This window comes from Notolepis coatsorum (genome assembly GCF_963971535.1).
Source record: "Notolepis coatsorum genome assembly, chromosome: 3".
NCBI classification, from domain to species: domain Eukaryota; kingdom Metazoa; phylum Chordata; class Actinopteri; order Aulopiformes; family Paralepididae; genus Notolepis; species Notolepis coatsorum.
This window is the reverse complement of record NC_140167.1, coordinates 27,406,108-27,424,266: the sequence shown is the minus strand read 5'-3', so window position 1 is coordinate 27,424,266 and position 18,159 is coordinate 27,406,108. Positions and strand designations below refer to the sequence as shown.

At 46.3% G+C, this 18,159-nt stretch overlaps 1 protein-coding gene across 1 annotated transcript in view; it reads left to right on the top strand.

The window, feature by feature from the left end:
- Positions 1–17,816, top strand: part of scaf8 (SR-related CTD-associated factor 8) — a 111,272-nt gene extending 93,456 nt beyond the window's left edge. The window contains exons 17-21 of the mRNA XM_084311577.1: positions 10,907–11,051; positions 11,148–11,195; positions 11,316–11,537; positions 12,148–13,632; positions 13,855–17,816. Coding sequence (XP_084167703.1) covers positions 10,907–11,051; positions 11,148–11,195; positions 11,316–11,537; positions 12,148–13,632; positions 13,855–16,214 — 4,260 coding nt within the window. The 3' untranslated portion in view covers positions 16,215–17,816. The remainder of the gene's footprint in view (positions 1–10,906; positions 11,052–11,147; positions 11,196–11,315; positions 11,538–12,147; positions 13,633–13,854) is intronic.
- Positions 17,817–18,159: the final 343 nt, after the last annotated feature.

The window sequence follows — 18,159 nt, the reverse complement described above, 5'->3', positions numbered from 1 at the left end:
ATGTCCCTGTTTTATGGAGAGGTTTATTAACTGGGTGATGGCTGGGTTGATGGTGGCTGCTGAGTCTCTGAGGAATTTGGAGGGGATATTGTCATGTCCAGAGGCCTTGTTAGGTTGGAGGGCGCTCAGTTTTTCTTTTAAATTTTATTAAAAAAAAGAAAATAAAAAAATTTGAGTTCAACCACGTGGGCTTGGAGATCACTGTTTGAGCTTTTGGCAAGCTTTGACTGACTTTTATGAAGTTCAGAGCATTTTTTGTCTCTGGTTTTCATAGCGGTGAGTGTCTGAGTGCATCCATGGCTCAGTGCGATTTTTAACCCTGGTGGTTCTTAGGGGGGCCATGTTGTTTAGTATTGATGAGAATTTGGTTTTGAATCCAAGCCATGTTTCTTCAACTGGTGTACCACTAAGCTCATCTGACCAGTCCAGGCTCTCCAGTTCTTGGTTAAAGGCCTCACTAGAGTGGTTTTTGAGGTCCCTAGATGTGACTGTTTTGTGACAGCCGGCCTTTTGTCTTAGATTTTTGCGGGTACAGAATATCATATAATGATCCCTTAACCCGCATGCTATAACCCCTTTATTGGAGATTCAAGAGTTTTATTCATCACATACATACCAGTGCATACAGTGAAATGCGGTTGGCCATGCCCGCTTCGATTGTGCAATAAAACAATACTAATAGTAATAATAATAAAAAGATAACTACAATAGACATGGTAAAATAGACATAGAAATCGCTTAAAGGCACTGGATCCTATGTACATTACTATACAATGTGCAGTTTTTGTGTCCCTATGCTATACTTGCTGTTACTAACTATACTATACAGGGCTCCAGGGTGTGCCCGTTTTGGTCGCACTTTGCGACCAAATCTCAGTGCTGTGCGGCTGGATGTTTTCCCTTGTCACACTGGTGCTCCCAGCAGGTCTGTCTGTCTGTTTGTGTGTATGTGTGTGTGTATCGTTTTTTCCCCCCCGTGGCCATGTGCGTTCTAAAAAAAAAAAAAATCTCTGCCTTTGATTGGCTATAACACGTGCATTATGCAAAGACCAGCCCCGATTTGGCTCTGATCACCCTGCCATTATTATTCGCTGAATGACGGGATAAACAAAAAAGCCATGTGACATCAACTTTCCGAATTGAAACGAACACAGCGTCTCATCCTTTCCGAATGGATGTTTGGATTAAACAAAGTGTATGCAGTGATGCTTTCCCAGCGGAACACAAGCTGCTTAACGTTACACGGGTATGTTATACGCGTTAATTAAGCTATGTAACGTTAGCCCTTTAGCTTTAGCTAACGTTAAGATGGGAGCCGTCGGCCAACAAAGCTGTTTCAACAAATGTATTCACAAAATGGATTATCATTCAAACGTTATTCAAGCCTTCCGTGACCAGTAAGTAGGTACATCTACTACTCAACCGCAGCAATGTGCGCTATGTGCTTAAACTTTGCTAGTCAAGACTCGACAGTACGCTTACGCTGGGTTGAGGCGCGGGCGGAAGTGGCCATTTTTCTAAATAAAATACCCGAAAGACTATTAGTATAGGGAGGTGTAGTGGTTACTTCCTGGTCTATAGGGAGGTGTAGTGGTTACTTCCTGGTCTAATGGGAAGTGTAGTGGTTACTTCCTGGTCTATAGGGAGGTGTAGTGGTTACTTCCTGGTCTATAGGGAGGTGTAGTGGTTACTTCCTGGTCTAATGGGAGGTGTAGTGGTTACTTCCTGGTCTATAGGGAGGTGTAGTGGTTACTTCCTGGTCTATAGGGAGGTGTAGTGGTTACATGATTGCTGTTTCCGGCCGGTCCATCATCTTGAAAACACAATGTATTTGCCCATTGCCCATTTCTAAATCGTCTCGTTTAAAACAAATAAAGCATCAACATTTGCATGGTGTACCTTCTGTGCTTATTCATCCACAATCTATAGCTCAACATGAAAATATTCGCAATTAATTGTAAAAAAAAATAATAATAATAAAACAACGCTGAATTTTATTTCAACCAAAAATGCTTAATAAATAATGTTAGTGATAGAAGGGAACTGATTTTGTGCAAAAATGGAAAGCTTTCCGAATGTTCATGAGGTAGAATTGTTACAATAGCCGATAATCCATTTTCCCAAAGATAAATCCCTATACGGGTGGACCTCGCAGGCGGTCCAAAGTGACGTCAGACTACACCTCACTATTTAGGAGCAAATTGTTTGCATGATTAAAAACGATGGTTCGAACATCTTTTAGAAAAATCCTGGCGAATGTTCGAATCCCAAAAACACGTTTGGGACAGCTCTAACTGGACCTGAGCTGAATGTGTTAAAATAGACCTAAAAAGGTGAAGGATTGGACTTTGCGAGCTAACTGTAATACAATGTAATTTTGTTTACAATAATTTACATAACATCTTAAGAAATTACTAATGTGTATGGAAACTGACAAAAAAGGTAATGGTAAAGGTAACGCTTAAAATGTATTATTGCAGCGGCAAAAGGCGCAGTGGACATTTTTGGGTGCACCTAAATTATGTGCTGGTGCACCTAAATGAAAAAGTTAGGCGCACTGGTGCAACCATTGTAAAAAGTTAGTCTGGAGCCCTGCTATACAACAATCACAACAAGTTATTTTCTTAGTGTCCTTTTCTTTCCTTTAAAGTGTCCTTTTCTTTTGTTTAAAGTGACCTGTGGTGCGTTTGTGTGTGTGCAGAATGTTGTGTTGTGTGTGTGCTTGTGTGTGGAGAGATCAGTGTTCATTGTTCTGATGGCTGAGGGAAGAAGCTGAGCTGTAGTCTCTCTGTTCTTGTTGCGTGTATACAGAGGCGCTTGCCTGACTGCAGCAGCTTGAACAGGCTGTTATCGGGGTGGTGAGAGGGTCCTTCATTATTCTACAGGCTCTGGATTTGCACCTCCTATTGTATAAATCCTGTAGGGGTGGTAGTGCAATACCCGTAGTCCATTCTGCTGAGAGCACCACTCTCTGTAGGGCCTTCCTATCCTGGGCCGTGCTGTTTCCAAACCAGGGATAGGCCTTTCACACCAGCTGGGCTCCAGCAGTCTGTTCCCGAACGTAATCTCGAACCGGCCGGCACGTTCACACCGGGATTAATTGGTTCGGAACGTGAAAAATTGGTGCTCAGCTGGAACTGATTTTTTTTTATTTTTTTTTGCGAACCGTGACATCAGTGAGCATGTCATATTCTAGGCTGTGAAGACCAGCGTAAACGGGGGAAAGTAGAGAGTCAGCATTGCACTCAATCGATCCATTTCAACAAGAAGCCATTTGCGACTGATCTCAAAACGAGATTAGATTCAAATGTATTGTTATGATACAGCACAAGTACAATACACCATCTAACGAGAGTGGATAAAGAAATGCTTCAGAAATGAATGTGTAGGGAAAGGCTTAGCAAGTCACAAAAATATACACGCACACACACCGACTGTATACGTTTGAAATTAATCGTTCCAGCAGGCTTCTATTATTCAAATGACTTGTTTTAATGGGTACCATATGACATATTAGCATGACATCTGATTTATTAATGCCAATACTTAGTGATGCACGATATATCGGCCGCCGATATAATATCGGCCGATATGGCCGTTACACATCGGTATAGGTCTGATATCAAGATAGGGCCGATATTAAAAAAAATTAAAATTTAATCTTTTTTTTTCTTTTTACATGTTTTGGCCTTAAATAGTTTCAAAATATCAGTAACTTCTGAAAATAAGTTACAAAAGTTAAAAGAAAATAATGCGTTTTGGAAAATAGCTCTTTATTTGATTATCATAAAAAAGTGTTTTCTATACAGGGATATCGGTAAATATCGGTATTGGCCAGAACAGCAATATTAATATCGGTTATCGGTATCAGCCACAATTTTCACATCGGTGCATCACTACCAATACTGTATGACAAGCGCAATTGGTTCTTGACAATTGTAAACTATGGATTAGACTGTCACAGTTAACGTTGGACCATTAGCTCAAGTGGTTAGTGCGGCTGCCTGTGAATCCAATGGTCCCAGGTTCAAATCTCTTGGTTACACAACTTTTTTATTTAATTTAACGTTAATTCATTTATCCACTCCGTTGGATCGTGTATTGTACTTGTGCTGTATAATGAATGCCCACCATCCACTTCAATGTTAGCATTAATATCGCCTAATCTATGTTTTAAATTATGGCTATGTGTCTAATCTGCCCGTCGCTTATCAATGACTCATTTTCCAGTCAACATTGTCGAAGCGGATTGTTTTTTTATCGGTTCATTTCCGTTTTATAGCATTTTGAAAAGCCTTCGTTTTCAAAAAAAATTATAATCCGTGATGTACTGTAATATTTTAGAACGTTGTCATTTTTCGGCCTATTTATGAATCGTTTTCAAATAAACGCTAGATTATCGATAGTATATGTGTACGTATGCACGCTGGTGCCGCAAGCTGAAAATCGAGTCTCTTAGTTCCTGATCGCTCGCACAGTCAAACAGCCATATCACACATAGGGGAAAAGCTTATATCTCCGTGAAAACAGGTCTGATTATCCTAAGACTAGAGATGTTCCGATACCATTTTTCCCTTTCCGATCCGATTCCGATACCTAAGCTTTGGGTATCGGCCGATACCGATATTTATCCGATACCAGTGCATACAAAAAAAAATTAAAAATTATATAAATACTTTTTTTTTTTTTTTTTTTTTTACAGATACTGTTATACTGTTTTTAGTAATAACTGGAAAGTAATGGTATTTATTCAACAACAGGTGATTGTATAGATTTGTATTAGTATCATTAATCAATGAGTATGGGCTGCAGCACTGCAGATATACCCTACTCCAATGATCCACACGGACATTAAACGGTGTTGCACTCGCTACTCCGTGGCTCTGCAGATATACCCTATTCAGTCTGTAAGCTAGTGGCAGATAGAACGTTCATGTTGTGATTTTTGATGCAAAATAAATATTCAACATTCTCTTTTGAAACTCCGCCTCAGACTCTTATCCTTTGGCACTTGCTGTACTTTGCTTGCAGGTCTGCAGCCATTATTGCTGGATTATAAATAGCACCAACTTTAGACACGGTAACGTTATCAAGCTAAGCTAACTGACCTAGCTCGTCTTCCCGCATTGACATTTGATAACGTTAGTAATAGTCAGCTAACGCTAGTCAGTAGCTACTTAACTTAAATACAATTCACTGTGGGTGCATTATTGTTGATAGACGGTCACGGACAGTGTTAGGTCCTGGAGAAAGGACAGGCGATCATCTGATTTGATGTAACGTTAAAGCGGATGTTGTTCCAACTAGCTATCTTTCCAGCTAATGCTATCATAACACCAGCAAAACACATCCCGTCCGAGCTCCCCGTCACACCGCACTGTCGGGGACAATGGAATTTAAGAAAGTGTATCTGCTGTTAAAATGACACAGCATCACACTTTAAAACATGTTCATTTTATAATCCTCACTCTCCGCAGGACTCGGCAGGAGATAAATTACATCATGGGATCGGAGGCTAGAATTTACGTGTACTCGCCGATACCGATACCAGCATTTTAGGCAGTATCGGCGGCATTTCCGATACTGGTATCGGTATCGGAACAACTCTACCTAAGACTGGTAAAATAGATTCCTTACCTGAGATCAGATGGTATCCAAATGGATTATTCCAATTCCTGGTCGCCATTCCAAAAATCGATCATGTTATTGATCGAACGCCACATACTGTAAAACACATATTACACGCTGTGCTGAGGCTCCACAATGACTGGGATCATCGCCGGTTACATGCGTGAGAAGTAAAATGTGGATTCCGGAGTTTTTTTTTCTCCATTTTCATTGAGTCCATTCCAAAAGGGTGCATTACCATCTGGGAGATGATAGGGGGCGCTTTTTTCCACATCTGAGCTCCTGGTGGAGCTGGTTTCCCAACGGTAGACTCGGTTGATGAAATATGAATTCAGATCGTTGCCTTTTAACTTGCACATGCAAACGAAATAATTCGAAAATGAAACATTGTTGTTTTCCTTTAGTGTAACCAAGGCCTGAGTAACGCCCCCATTGATGACTGAGAACGGTGGAACGTTGGCTGGCTGTAAACGCGGGCTGGTTCGCGTTTTCGGTGTGTGTGTGTGTGTGTGTGTGCATGGGGCCATTGGGTGGGGCCGGGGGACAAATACACTGGAGGAAAGGAACCCAGCTCAGCACTGCCCAAATTATATCATCACTATTGCCTGTTTGAAGGATATCATCCTCAAACACATATACCGGTACACCACCTACACGCAGTCCCGGCGCCATGGGCGGGCATTAGGGGGCCGGGCCCGCCCACTGAGTCAGCTGTGCCCACCCTGTTTTTTTTTTTTTTTTTTTTTTATAAATCAAAGTAAACTATCCAAATCCTTAGTCGGGGACAGCCCTAGTGGGCACTGATGTCAACAACAACACTACTGAAACTAGCACGGCACTCTGTGAGAATTCGTTTTCTACCCTCAAGAACGTCTTTACAGAACATCGCTTTAGTATGCTTAATCGACGCAACTAAGGCCAATTTTATTCAGTTGGCATTTGAGAAGGACTTAACAAAAAAGTTCAGGAATGAGTGGAGGGGCAGTGTTTTAAGAAGATTTCACTCTGTCCCCAAACACCGCTTGCCGCTCTACTTATAATGGTGAGTAGCCTGTGGAGGAATTTTGTTTGCTTTTTTATGCACCTTATTTTTGTCAGTTCAGTTCAGTTTGTCAGTGAATTCAGAAGTGTTGAATAAATGGAGACTTTTCAAAGATATAGAATAGAATATAATAGAAATGTATTATCCTGAGGGAGATTTGACACTGCAAATCACTCAACATTAAACATTTAGACAGAACAAGTGACGAATAAGAATAACAAAACAAATGGCCTAAGAATAGAATAAAATTAAATAGAATAAAAATAGAATAAAAGATACAGTAAATAAATACAGTAAAAATATACTGAAGTCTACAGTAGGTGTAATAATGCACAGTGCTGTTTAAAATGTAAGAGTCCAGGAAGATGGTAACTGTCACTCTGTGCTCAGTGATGCAGTGAGGCACAGTGATGCATTGTATAGTCTGATGGCTGTCGGAATGAAGGACTTCCTGTGCCGTTCAGTGCTGCATTTAGGTAGTGTGAGCCTGGCACTGAACATGCTCCTCCTGTCAGCCAAGTCTGTGTATAGTGGGTGGGAGGGGTTTTCCCTGATGGCCTGGAGCTTAGCAAGGCTCCTCCTCTCCGCCACCCTCGCTAGAGTCCAGCTCCACCCAAACCACGCTACTGGCCTTTCTGACCATCTTATCCAGCCTGTTTGTGTCCCCTGCTCTTACTCCGCTGCCCTAGCAGGTCTGCTATATATATCCGTTCAGTCTGTTTTTGTATAAGTGAAAGTTCTTAAGATAGAGAGAAATTAGATTTGTCAATTGCCTCTCTGCTGTTTAGTTCAGCACCGTGGGCAGCGCCAAGCAAGCCACAGCGCCGCTGTCCCAGCTGAAACGTATAAAAGGGAACCTGTGTTGAAAAACCATTGTGCCCCCCTGAGAAAATGTTATGCCCCCCCACTAATTTGTTTCTGCAGCCTGGTCTGCCTACACGCCTATTCTCAGTCCTTGCCCCACAATGGTGGAATGAACTACCCACCCCAGTTAGGACAGCCGAATCCCGTCCAATCTTTCGCCGTCGACTAAAGACGCACTTCTTCAACCATTATCCTAAAAAAAAAAAAAAACTAACCCTAACTAACCTTACTGTCATGCACTTGTCCTAATAAACTAACCTACACTGTAACACGCAACACTTTGATGAATATTGTTACTCAGCTGATAGAGTTGTATCCTTCCTGATGACCTGTCGTACAGAACTTGTAAGTCGCTTTGGATAAAAGCGTCAGCTAAATGACTAAATGTAAATGTGAATGTAAATGCCTTGTAGAATTCCACACATAAGAAAGAAAGATACTGGGATGAATAAACAAAATAGGAAATAAAATGTAGAAATTCATGCAATACATAAATAATATGAATCTCCATATATGAAATAGAACATTTAGATAAGGTGCTACTGAGATGTTTTGGTGAGTTCTTTGTTTGTTGTGGAAGTAGCCCTTCTTAAAAATGCATGAACATTCACTGATAATTGGTCTGTAGTGGAGTCTACAAGGTCTACATTGCCGGACCATGTAGAATCCGGACCTTGTAGACTGACATAATTCTGTGCATAGTTTAGTCTACACAGGCCATATTTCAAATAATCAAAATCTTACTTCATTCATCTTAAACATTCTTGATTTGGGGGATTGGTAGTTCCCATGAAATCTGAAGTTGTTCAAACGACAACAGCGATACACCTTAAAAAAAAAATGTATTCAAAGCTTTGAATTAAAATCGAAGCTCGGCCCCGAAGCTTCGATTGCCAAAAAAAATTCGAAGGTCAGCCCTAGAGTGGAGTATCTTCCCTGATACTCTGAACTTCCTTAATTGGCTCAGGTGGAAGAGGTGCTGTTTCGCCTTTTTTACCACAGTGGCTATGTGAGTTGACCATGTCAGGTCCTCTGTGATGTGGACTCCCAGGTACTTAAAACTGCTCACCCTGTCCACGATAGCCCCAGGCCTAACAAAATAAATTGTTTGGTTCCTGTAGGGCTGACCCCTATTAGTCGAAAGGAGCCGTAGTGGACTGCCAACATCTCAGTCTAATACATTTTTTTGTATCATTCTTTCCAAAAGAAAAGAGGCCTAGAAGTGTGGCCAACGCTAATGGCACGCATACCAGAGGCTAACTGCCTAAGAAAACAGGCACAGAGGCACTGAAAGAGGATTTCACCCATCTAATGAACACACTAGACTAGACAAATATCAAGATGTATCCATCAGTGGACCAATTGCATGCTTTTGCAGAGGGCAAGAAGCCTTCCGTCGACTCCTTCAGACATTAAGCACCCCCACAGCACAAATGGAATGAAAAAAAAAATACTAATTTTTTCACAAATTCATAGTTTACTATCGGCAAATTTCGGCCAATCATAGTCGACTATCCAAATCCTTAGTCGGGGACAGCCCTAGGTTCCTGTTGGTTGTCAGTTAAGGCCATGGGTAGGTAGGGAATTTATTTTATTAAATTTGTTCCCACGGCGACTATGGATAGGGAATTTCTTTATTTAATTAAAATGTTCAAGACAACATGGATGCATGTACTCTGCCAGCATGTTTAATATCCATAATACTAAAGGTTCAAATACAAAGACACTGTACTACAAAAGTACAATGTACAAAGGTAGTAGTATTAAAAATGCCACCCCTAAATACTACTCACTAAATATCCTGATGTCAGAGAGCTGTGCAAATATTGTGAAATACTTGCTTTTTATATATTCTCATTATATAAACAGTCTCACATGGACTGCACTTTTTGACTAAGATTTAACAAAACTTTATTGTTAAATATATAATTTTAATTTTTTTACATTTTTGAACTCATAAAATAAATGTAGGTTGCACCTAAATCGGCAGGGTCGGTCGGCAACCGGAACCAAACCATTTATTTTGCATGGCCCCATTAACACTTTGAGTGCCAACGACGCTATATGTCGTTAGTTCATGCCGACCGTTGAGTGCCAGCGACGACAAATAGCGTTTTTTTTTGTCTGGAATAATCTTTTTGGAGAACATCTGATATGAGGTAAGGAATCTATTTGACCAGTCTTAGGATAATCAGAGCTGTTTTCAGAGATATCAGCATGTGCCATATGTGTGTGTGTGTGCGCTGATCAGGAAATGAGAGAATTGATTTTTCAGCTCTTCTCTAGCGTGCATAAGTACACATATACTATCGATAAGCTAGCGTTTATTTGAAAACGATTCATAAATAGGCCGAAAAATTATCGTTTTTGTGTATTCCAGAATATTCCAGTAAAGGCAAAATGGTATAAAACGGAAATTAACAGATTAAAAAAAACAATCCGTTTCGACAATGTTTACTGCAAACAAATCATTGATAAGCGACGGCCAGATTAGACACATAGCCATAATTTAAGACATAGTTTATGCGTTCACAACGCTATCATTGAAGTGGGTGCTGGCATTCAACCATGTTTTGAGACGGGGAGGCGTGGCATCTAAAGTGTTAATCCACAGTGACGTGTGTGTCCCCTGCTGTATTCTCCTAAAATCCACGATCAGCTCCTTGGTCTTACCAATGTTCAGGAGTATGCTGTTATCCCGGCACCAGAGTGCCAGGACATCAACCTCCTCCCGGTAGGCCTTCTCGACTCAAAAGCCATATACTTATAAAGTCCTCTAGCGTGTCCCTTAGTGGCGTGAAACCCGCTCACTCGGATCTCTTCCTGCTTCCTGACTGCAGTGTTGGGTCTGCTCATGTTTCCCCTTCCTGAAGGCCTTAATGGGCTAAGTGGAGGGCAGGGTACAGGGCCACTGTTTGTTTGTTCATGGGTGGGCTAGGAGTGGGCTCGGCTCCAGTGGAGGGCGACTGTTTAGTCTGAGGTCGACCTTATTCTCTCTTGAGCTATATACTAAACAAGTGTCCGCATGGAGGAAACAAGTTGCTTGTCCGGCTAAGCACTCAGGGTCGACTCTTAACGCTGCTCTGTAGAACGATTTGTTATTTGAATTCTCACTGAAGAGTTTGCTTCTTTTCACAGCAGGACCAAGTTAAACAAAGAATGTTAGAATTCTTTTTCAAAAGGAGGTTCAAAGCACTATTCTCCCCCAAGTGGAGGTCATCATTGCTGAAAAGAAGGAGCATAAAATCAAAAATGTTGTTTTGGCCATAAATCCTGAGAAAGCCATGTCTAGCTGTGTTTGGTCCTGCAGAGCAAACTGGCTTATTAATGCTCTGACTGAATTTTCACCATGTTCCCCTCCTGTCATCCCAGCTGCCAGTGGCCCAGGCTGTCCCTACTGCCGTGACCATGGTGCCGCCTCCGGCCTTCCCCCTCTCAATGACGATGCCCCCACCCGGCTACGGGCCACCACCACCCTTCCTCAGGGCAGGCTTCAACGCCTTGCAGCCTCCGCCAGGTGAATGCAATGAACTAAGTTGGGTCTATGTCAAATATAGATAAACATTTAAAGGAGAAACAAGAGCTAATGTTGCTTTTCCTCCTCTTCAAGTAGGGTTCATGCACGCAGCGCAGGCGGCGGGCATGGCTTCAGCACCTACATGTAAGTATTAGTCAACATCAAAATAATGCTAGATTGATTTAATCCCATAATTGTTTAACTAATTTCTAATTTTACCTATTAATTATTAATTATTATTAATTATTTACTCCTCACTTCCAGCTCTGGTGCGGCCTTCGATGGCATCCGCCCAGGAGAAGGACTCTCCCTATGGATCCATGATCCCCCCTACCAGCGCCATGCCTGGCAGCTTCATGCCATCAGGCCTGTCCGGAGCCGCGGGGGTCTACAACCCATTGGGGCACCAGCCTCGGCAAGCCACCAGTGACAAAACCCTACAGTCAGCTGAGAGCCTGGAGGCTGCGGCAGAACTCACACTGAAAGGTAGGGCAACGCTGCAGCTGGCTTATCAAGCTGTACTGGAGGGGATGGCATCCACACAATGATTTTAGTTTCCTCTCTGTGCGTTCAGTAGAAAGCTAGCCACGTTAGCCCAGCTTAGCACAACGAATGGTAGCAGACAGTACCGGTAGCCTAGCTTAAATGAGCACTTAAACAGAATTTAAAGGCCCACTTCACCACAAAACAATGCTGATTTATTTTGCACATAATCTCACACAAATCCAGAAACTTCAAGCTGTTTTGCATACCTTCATTCTCCTGAATTTCCCCAAGGGGATCAATAAAGGAATATCTTATCTTGGTTTTGACAGTTATTGAGAGCAAATGAGTTTGAATATGGCCACCACCAGTGATGTCATCTGGGACATTGAATCCCCGATGATATCATATTGAAATTATAAGGTAGCAGTCCTTATAAGACAAGGTTCTAAATTAATGTGTGGACAACTGTTTAGAGTTTTGGGATGTGTGTGAGATTGTGTGCAATATAAATCTGCATCGTTTTGTGGTGAAGTGCCCCTTTAAACTCTGTTCCTTTTGAGACAGGAATTCAGTGCTGGTTTCTTATGTTATTTTCTGTTGTATCCTCCAGGTATGCAGAATGCTGTCCGCAGTGGTATCGGTCTCCTGGGCTTGAACCCCACCACCCCCCTGAACCACCCCCTGCACCAGTCTGGCCAGAGGATGCCTGGCATGCTGCCTCAAGACCTGCGGCCCAACCTGCTCCAGCCAGGGGCCCGCTTCCCGCTCCTCATGCAGCAGGGTCTGTCCCACCAGGCTGCCAGCCTCCTCGAAGCTTCTATCCAGGCTCAAGCCCGTGCCAGGGGCGCCTTTGCCCAGATGGATCCTTTCAACAGGGTCGCCAACCCTCCCAGCGACAACCTGCCCAAGCCCGAGGATGAGCCCCCCACTGGAGCTGATGAGGGCAAGGACCAGGACTACCGCTTCCCCCCGCCTGAGAAGCAGAGCACTGGCCTGCTGCGAACCGGCCTGCTGAGAACCCCTCCCCGTGAGCACAGGGAGCACAGGGAGCACTTCAGGGTGGGTGTCGGACCACCAGGTCCTGGTGGAGCCGGAGGAGCTGGAGGTCCTGGTGGATTTGGAGGACCTGGTTTAGGAGGAGGACCTGGTGGACTTGGAGGACCAGGAGGAGGACCTGGTGGACATGGAGGACCTGGTTTAGGAGGAGGACCTGGTGGACTTGGAGGACCAGGAGGTGGACATGGAGGGCCTGGTTTAGGAGGAGGACCTGGTGGACTTGGAGGGCCAGGAGGTGGACATGGAGGACCTGGTTTAGGAGGAGGACCTGGTGGACATGGAGGACCTGGTTTAGGAGGAGGACCTGGTGGACATGGAGGACCTGGTTTAGGAGGAGGACCTGGTGGACTTGGAGGACCAGGAGGAGGACCTGGTGGACATGGAGGACCAGGAGGAGGACCTGGTGGACATGGAGGACCAGGAGGAGGACCTGGTGGACATGGAGGACCTGGTTTAGGAGGAGGACCTGGTGGACTTGGAGGACCAGGAGGAGGACCAGGAGGAGGACCTGGTGGACATGGAGGACCAGGAGGACCTGGTTTAGGTGGAGGATCTGGTGGGCTTGGAGGACCAGGAGGACCTGGTTTAGGTGGAGGATCTGGTGGACATGGAGGACCAGGAGGACCTGGTTTAGGTGGAGGACCTGGTGGACTTGGAGGACCTAGTTTAGGTGGAGGACCTGGTGGAGTTGGAGGACCTGGAGGAGGTGGAATAGGAGGCAGGCCCGCCTTGCTCCAGACCCCAGGTAATCAGCCACCTAGAACCAGCCTGGCGGGACGTCTGCAAGCCCTGGCAGGCTTCACCCCTGACAGCCGCTGGGGCCAGGGCAGGGGGGACTTTGATGAACGAGACAACATGCGAGGAGGTCCTCAGGATTCTGGAGGTCCAAAAGGCTTCCAGGAGGAGCGACCCACCCCTGGGCAGAATTTCCCCAACCGCTTTGAAAACCGCCCCGGCGGAGCTGGAGGACCAGCAGGGGTAGCTGGGGTCGGTGGAGCTGTCGGTGGCCCACAGGCCTGGAATCGTGGTGGCGTTGGCGGTGGTGGTGGTGGCGGAGGTGGCGCCAGCGGTGGTGGTGGTGGCGGAGGTGGCGCCAGCGGTGGTGGTGGCGGCAGTGGTGGCGGAGGTGGCGGCGGCAGCGGAGCTGGCGGAGGCGGTGGCAGCGGAGGTGGTGGCAGCGGAGGTGGTGGCAGCGTAGCTGGCGGCAGTGGTGGAGGTGGCGGCAGCGGAGCTGGCGGTGGTGGTAGCGGCGGAGCCACAGCCGCACCATTTGACAGTGAGGCGCATCAAGACCTAGATGATCGCAGACGCCAGTGGGACAGGCAGAGGGACAGAGACGAGAGAGATTTTGACTTCAGGAGAGAACTGAACGGCAACCGCCACAGCCGTGAGAGAGAGAGGGATAGGGATAGGGATAGAGATAGGGATAGGGATAGGGATAGAGAGAGAGAGAGAGAAAGGGAGAGGGAGCGTGAAAGGGAGAAGGAGAAGGAGAAGGAGAAGGAGAGGGAGCGTGAAAGGGAAAAGGAAAAGGAGAGGGAGCGAGGCCGTGAGCGCACCAGAGAGCGAGAGAGAGAGCGGGATAAAGAAAGAGAGAGAGACCGTGAGAGAGAGCGTGAACGTGGGGGCTGGACACCTCTCCTGCCTCTACCTACACCCCTGCTTCCAACACCACCCATCAACCCCAACCTCACCTTGAACCAAGCCAAACTGTTAGGCCCGCTCAAACTCAACCCCCAGCTCCAGCCTAGATTCCAACCCCTGCCTCTTCCTCTTCCTCAGGCCAAGTTCTCCCCCCTCCAGCCCCTGAGCCTGCCACGGCCTCAGGCTCTGGCTGCTTTTACCAAGTCTCTACTCCCTCTGCCGAGCAAAGCCACTGTGCCTGAGCCCCAGTCAGTAACCAGAGCCCAATCTCAGACTTTGACTAAAGCCCAGTCTCCACCTAAGACCCAGTCTCCACCCAAGACCCAGTCTCCACCCAAGACCCAGTCTCTACCCCAGACCCAGTCTCCACCCAAGACCCAGTCTCTACCCCAGACCCAGTCTCTACCCCAGACCCAGTCTCCACCCAAGACCCAGTCTCTACCCCAGACCCAGTCTCTACCCCAGACCCAGTCTCTACCCCAGACCCAGTCTCTACCCCAGACCCAGTCTCTACCCCAGACCCAGTCTCTACCCCAGACCCAGTCTCTACCCCAGACCCAGGCTCCACCCCAGACCCAGGCTCCACCCCAGACCCAGGCTCCACCCCAGACCCAGGCTCCACCCCAGACCCAGGCTCCACCCCAGACCCAGGCTCCACCCCAGACCCAGTCTCTACTGGGTCTACCCCAGACCCAGGCTCTACCCCAGACCCAGGCTCCACCCCAGACCCAGTCTCCACCCCAGACCCAGTCTCTACTGGGTCTACCCCAGACCCAGTCTCTACCCCAGACCCAGGCTCTACCCCAGACCCAGTCTCCACCCCAGACCCAGTCTCTACTGGGTCTACCCCAGACCCAGTCTCTACCCCAGACCCGGTCTCTACCCCAGACCCGGTCTCCACCCCAGACCCGGTCTTCACCCCAGACCCAGTCTCCACCCCAGACCCAGTCTCTACCCCAGACCCAGTCTCCACCCCAGACCCAGTCTTCACCCCAGACCCAGTCTTCACCCCAGACCCAGTCTTCACCCCAGACCCAGTCTCCACCCCAGACCCAGGCTCTACCCCAGACCCAGTCTCCACCCCAGACCCAGTCTCCACCCCAGACCCAGGCTCTACCCCAGACCCAGGCTCTACCCCAGACCCAGGCTCTACCCCAGACCCAGGCTCTACCACAGACCCAGGCTCTACCCCAGACCCAGGCTCTACCCCAGACCCAGGCTCTACCCCAGACCCAGGCTCCACCCCAGACCCAGGCTCCACCCCAGACCCGGTTTCCACCCCAGACCCGGTTTCCACCCCAGACCCGGTTTCCACCCCAGACCCGGTTTCCGACCCGGTTTCCACCCCAGACCCGGTTTCCACCCCAGACCCGGTCTCTACCCCAGACTAGGGGTCAGAATCCACCAGCTGAGGCCCCATCTGACACCCAGTCACCATTGCAAGAAGTGAACCCTCCACCTGTCCAGTCTTCATCACAGGCCACTGCCCAGTCACCCCCACAGGCCGCAGCCTCTCCCCAGGCCAACTCCCCACCTCAAGCCTCGCCACCAGTCGTGGCCCTGCCTCCCCGGGACTCACCCGTGGCCTTGCCGCCAGTCGCCAGCCTCCCTGAAGAGACGAGCGCCTCTCCGCGAGATCAGGAGAAGCTCCAGAGGTCTAACCAGCCAGAGAGGGAGCAGGAGGAGTCGTGCCCCTCCCCGCCCCGACCCCAGCGGCTCAACGGAACTGGGCCGGACACTAACGCCGCTCCGGAGCCCTACCCTAAGCCCATGCCCGAACGGGCTCCCTCCCCTCTTTCTTTCACAGCCGTGTCACCAGTGCCGGCGGCGAAACCCGACGAGCCCCACAGTGGAGCGGAGGAGCAGAAGCAGCAACATGCCTCCCCTAAGGACGTGAACAATGAACTGAGTGAACCCGTGGAGGGAGCTGAGAGTCAGCCAGTGGTAGACACTGTCACAGACACTGAGGGGACATAATCATCACTCAGTAGGTAAAAAGATAATTTTGTAAAGTTGTCTCTTCTTCTCTGTACTCATGTCGGCAAACCACCACCACACGGGACATGGCGAACAATGATTTCACATGAAACATTGACTGATATAACCTAACAAATGATTTTTATCTCTCACAAAATACCGGTGTTCTTCAATAGATGGTTCGCTAGCTGATGATTGGTAGAAACATTTTTGTTTTTCTCTGTTTCCTTTGAATTTATTTTCTTTTCTTTTTTTAATTATTCTTTTTTATTTAAGTTGTAATGCCACCCCACAGTTTTACTAAACCTAAGCTTGGTGAATTTTAATGAAGTTAAATTACCTGCCAAAATGTTTCAATTGTAAATGGGAAGGGGCGGGCGTGGGGGGAGCTTTGACCTTCCTATGGAAGCGTATAAGGAATCCTGGCAGTTTTTCCCCCAACAATGGATTTTAATCCAGTTCCACACAATTATACTTGAAAACAAACGACAGTCACCGGCCTGTTTTTGTCTCCTCTTCTTTTTTTAAACGCTGCTGCAGAGTTTTAAATGAATGCTTTTGTGGTGTCGTTCTACTATGCTTCTTGTCTAAGCAGAACCAATAGCCTACATACAGTGAGATCAGTAACAGTAACAGTAAAAAAATAAAAATATTAAAAAAAAAATTTAAACTAAACGACAAATATGAAAGGAGGAACAAAACAAAAGGAACATTTATAATAAAAATAAAAAAGAATATGAAAACATAACGAATGTTGTATCCCCAAAATAAATGTCTGTGATTTGTTTCTCATATTAATTCAGTGAATTCAAACGACAAAATAATTATGCCAGAGGGGGTGGGTTGAGAGGGGGAAAAAGCAAGGAACGATAAAAGGGGGCTGTATTGGATGTCAGGTGCATTTTGTTCTAGTTTGAAATAAACATGCTTTGTTTGTTTAAAAAAAATTATGAAAAAAAAAAAACACATGCTTTAGAACTGTATTTTCTGACCCCAGACCAGTGGAAACGAAAGACTGTTGTGTGTCACGGTGGCTGTTTTGATGAGTCTCGTGACTCAAGTCGCTGTTTAACCATCGGTCCACAAAAGCATTTTGTTGGCTGCAACCGTGGGGACTTGTAGTTGACGACCCTAGCCTGTATGTTTCCTCCCAACACTTTCTGTCTTGACGGTTGAGGAACTGGGGGGGGGGGGTTGTGCCTTTTATCTGAACGGGTCTGTTGACGATGCCACCCGATATACTACTGTGTGATTTGTGTGCGAGACTGTGCAACCCCGATATCAGCTCTTTTATCGCCAGAAAAAGAAAGAACACTACCTGCGCAGAGAAGCGACTTGCTTGACCATTTGCAATGGCCGGTCGGGGGCAGTTTGTACAGCACTCGCATTATAGGAGAACGAGCCTCTTATACTCCGTAGTTCTTCTGTGCATGCAGGCCTGTAGCCATGTTTCAACCTTCTTTGTCTCTACCTGTTCACTTCATGAATACTTCTAGTAAATTGCTGTTGAGACTAAATACTAGGAACCCATAGTCCGGTGTTTCTCTCAGACCAAATGTCTACTGCAGGAGTTGTGATGTTGAATAAAAGTTCGAAGGTGCATCAGCGTTTTGATCAGGTGACTCCTCCTTGCACACACACCATTGCATTGGAACTACCAACGGTAGATCAGACTGGAAATTACTGCCAACACATTATGCCAGACGGAATGACTGTATGCCTTGACTTGAGACTCATTTAGAAAGGGAGAAGATCAAATGATGGTCATTTCTTTGGCGTCATGGTTTGGTGGTAATGCCCTAATATAATAGTAATCTACTTTTACCATTTAGGAATTTAGTAATACACATACATGGCTACTGAGGGTTTTTGAACGTGTATGAGGAAAGATATTTACAGTGTTTGCTGTAGACACTTGATTTACAGCCAACCAGTCATAGAATTT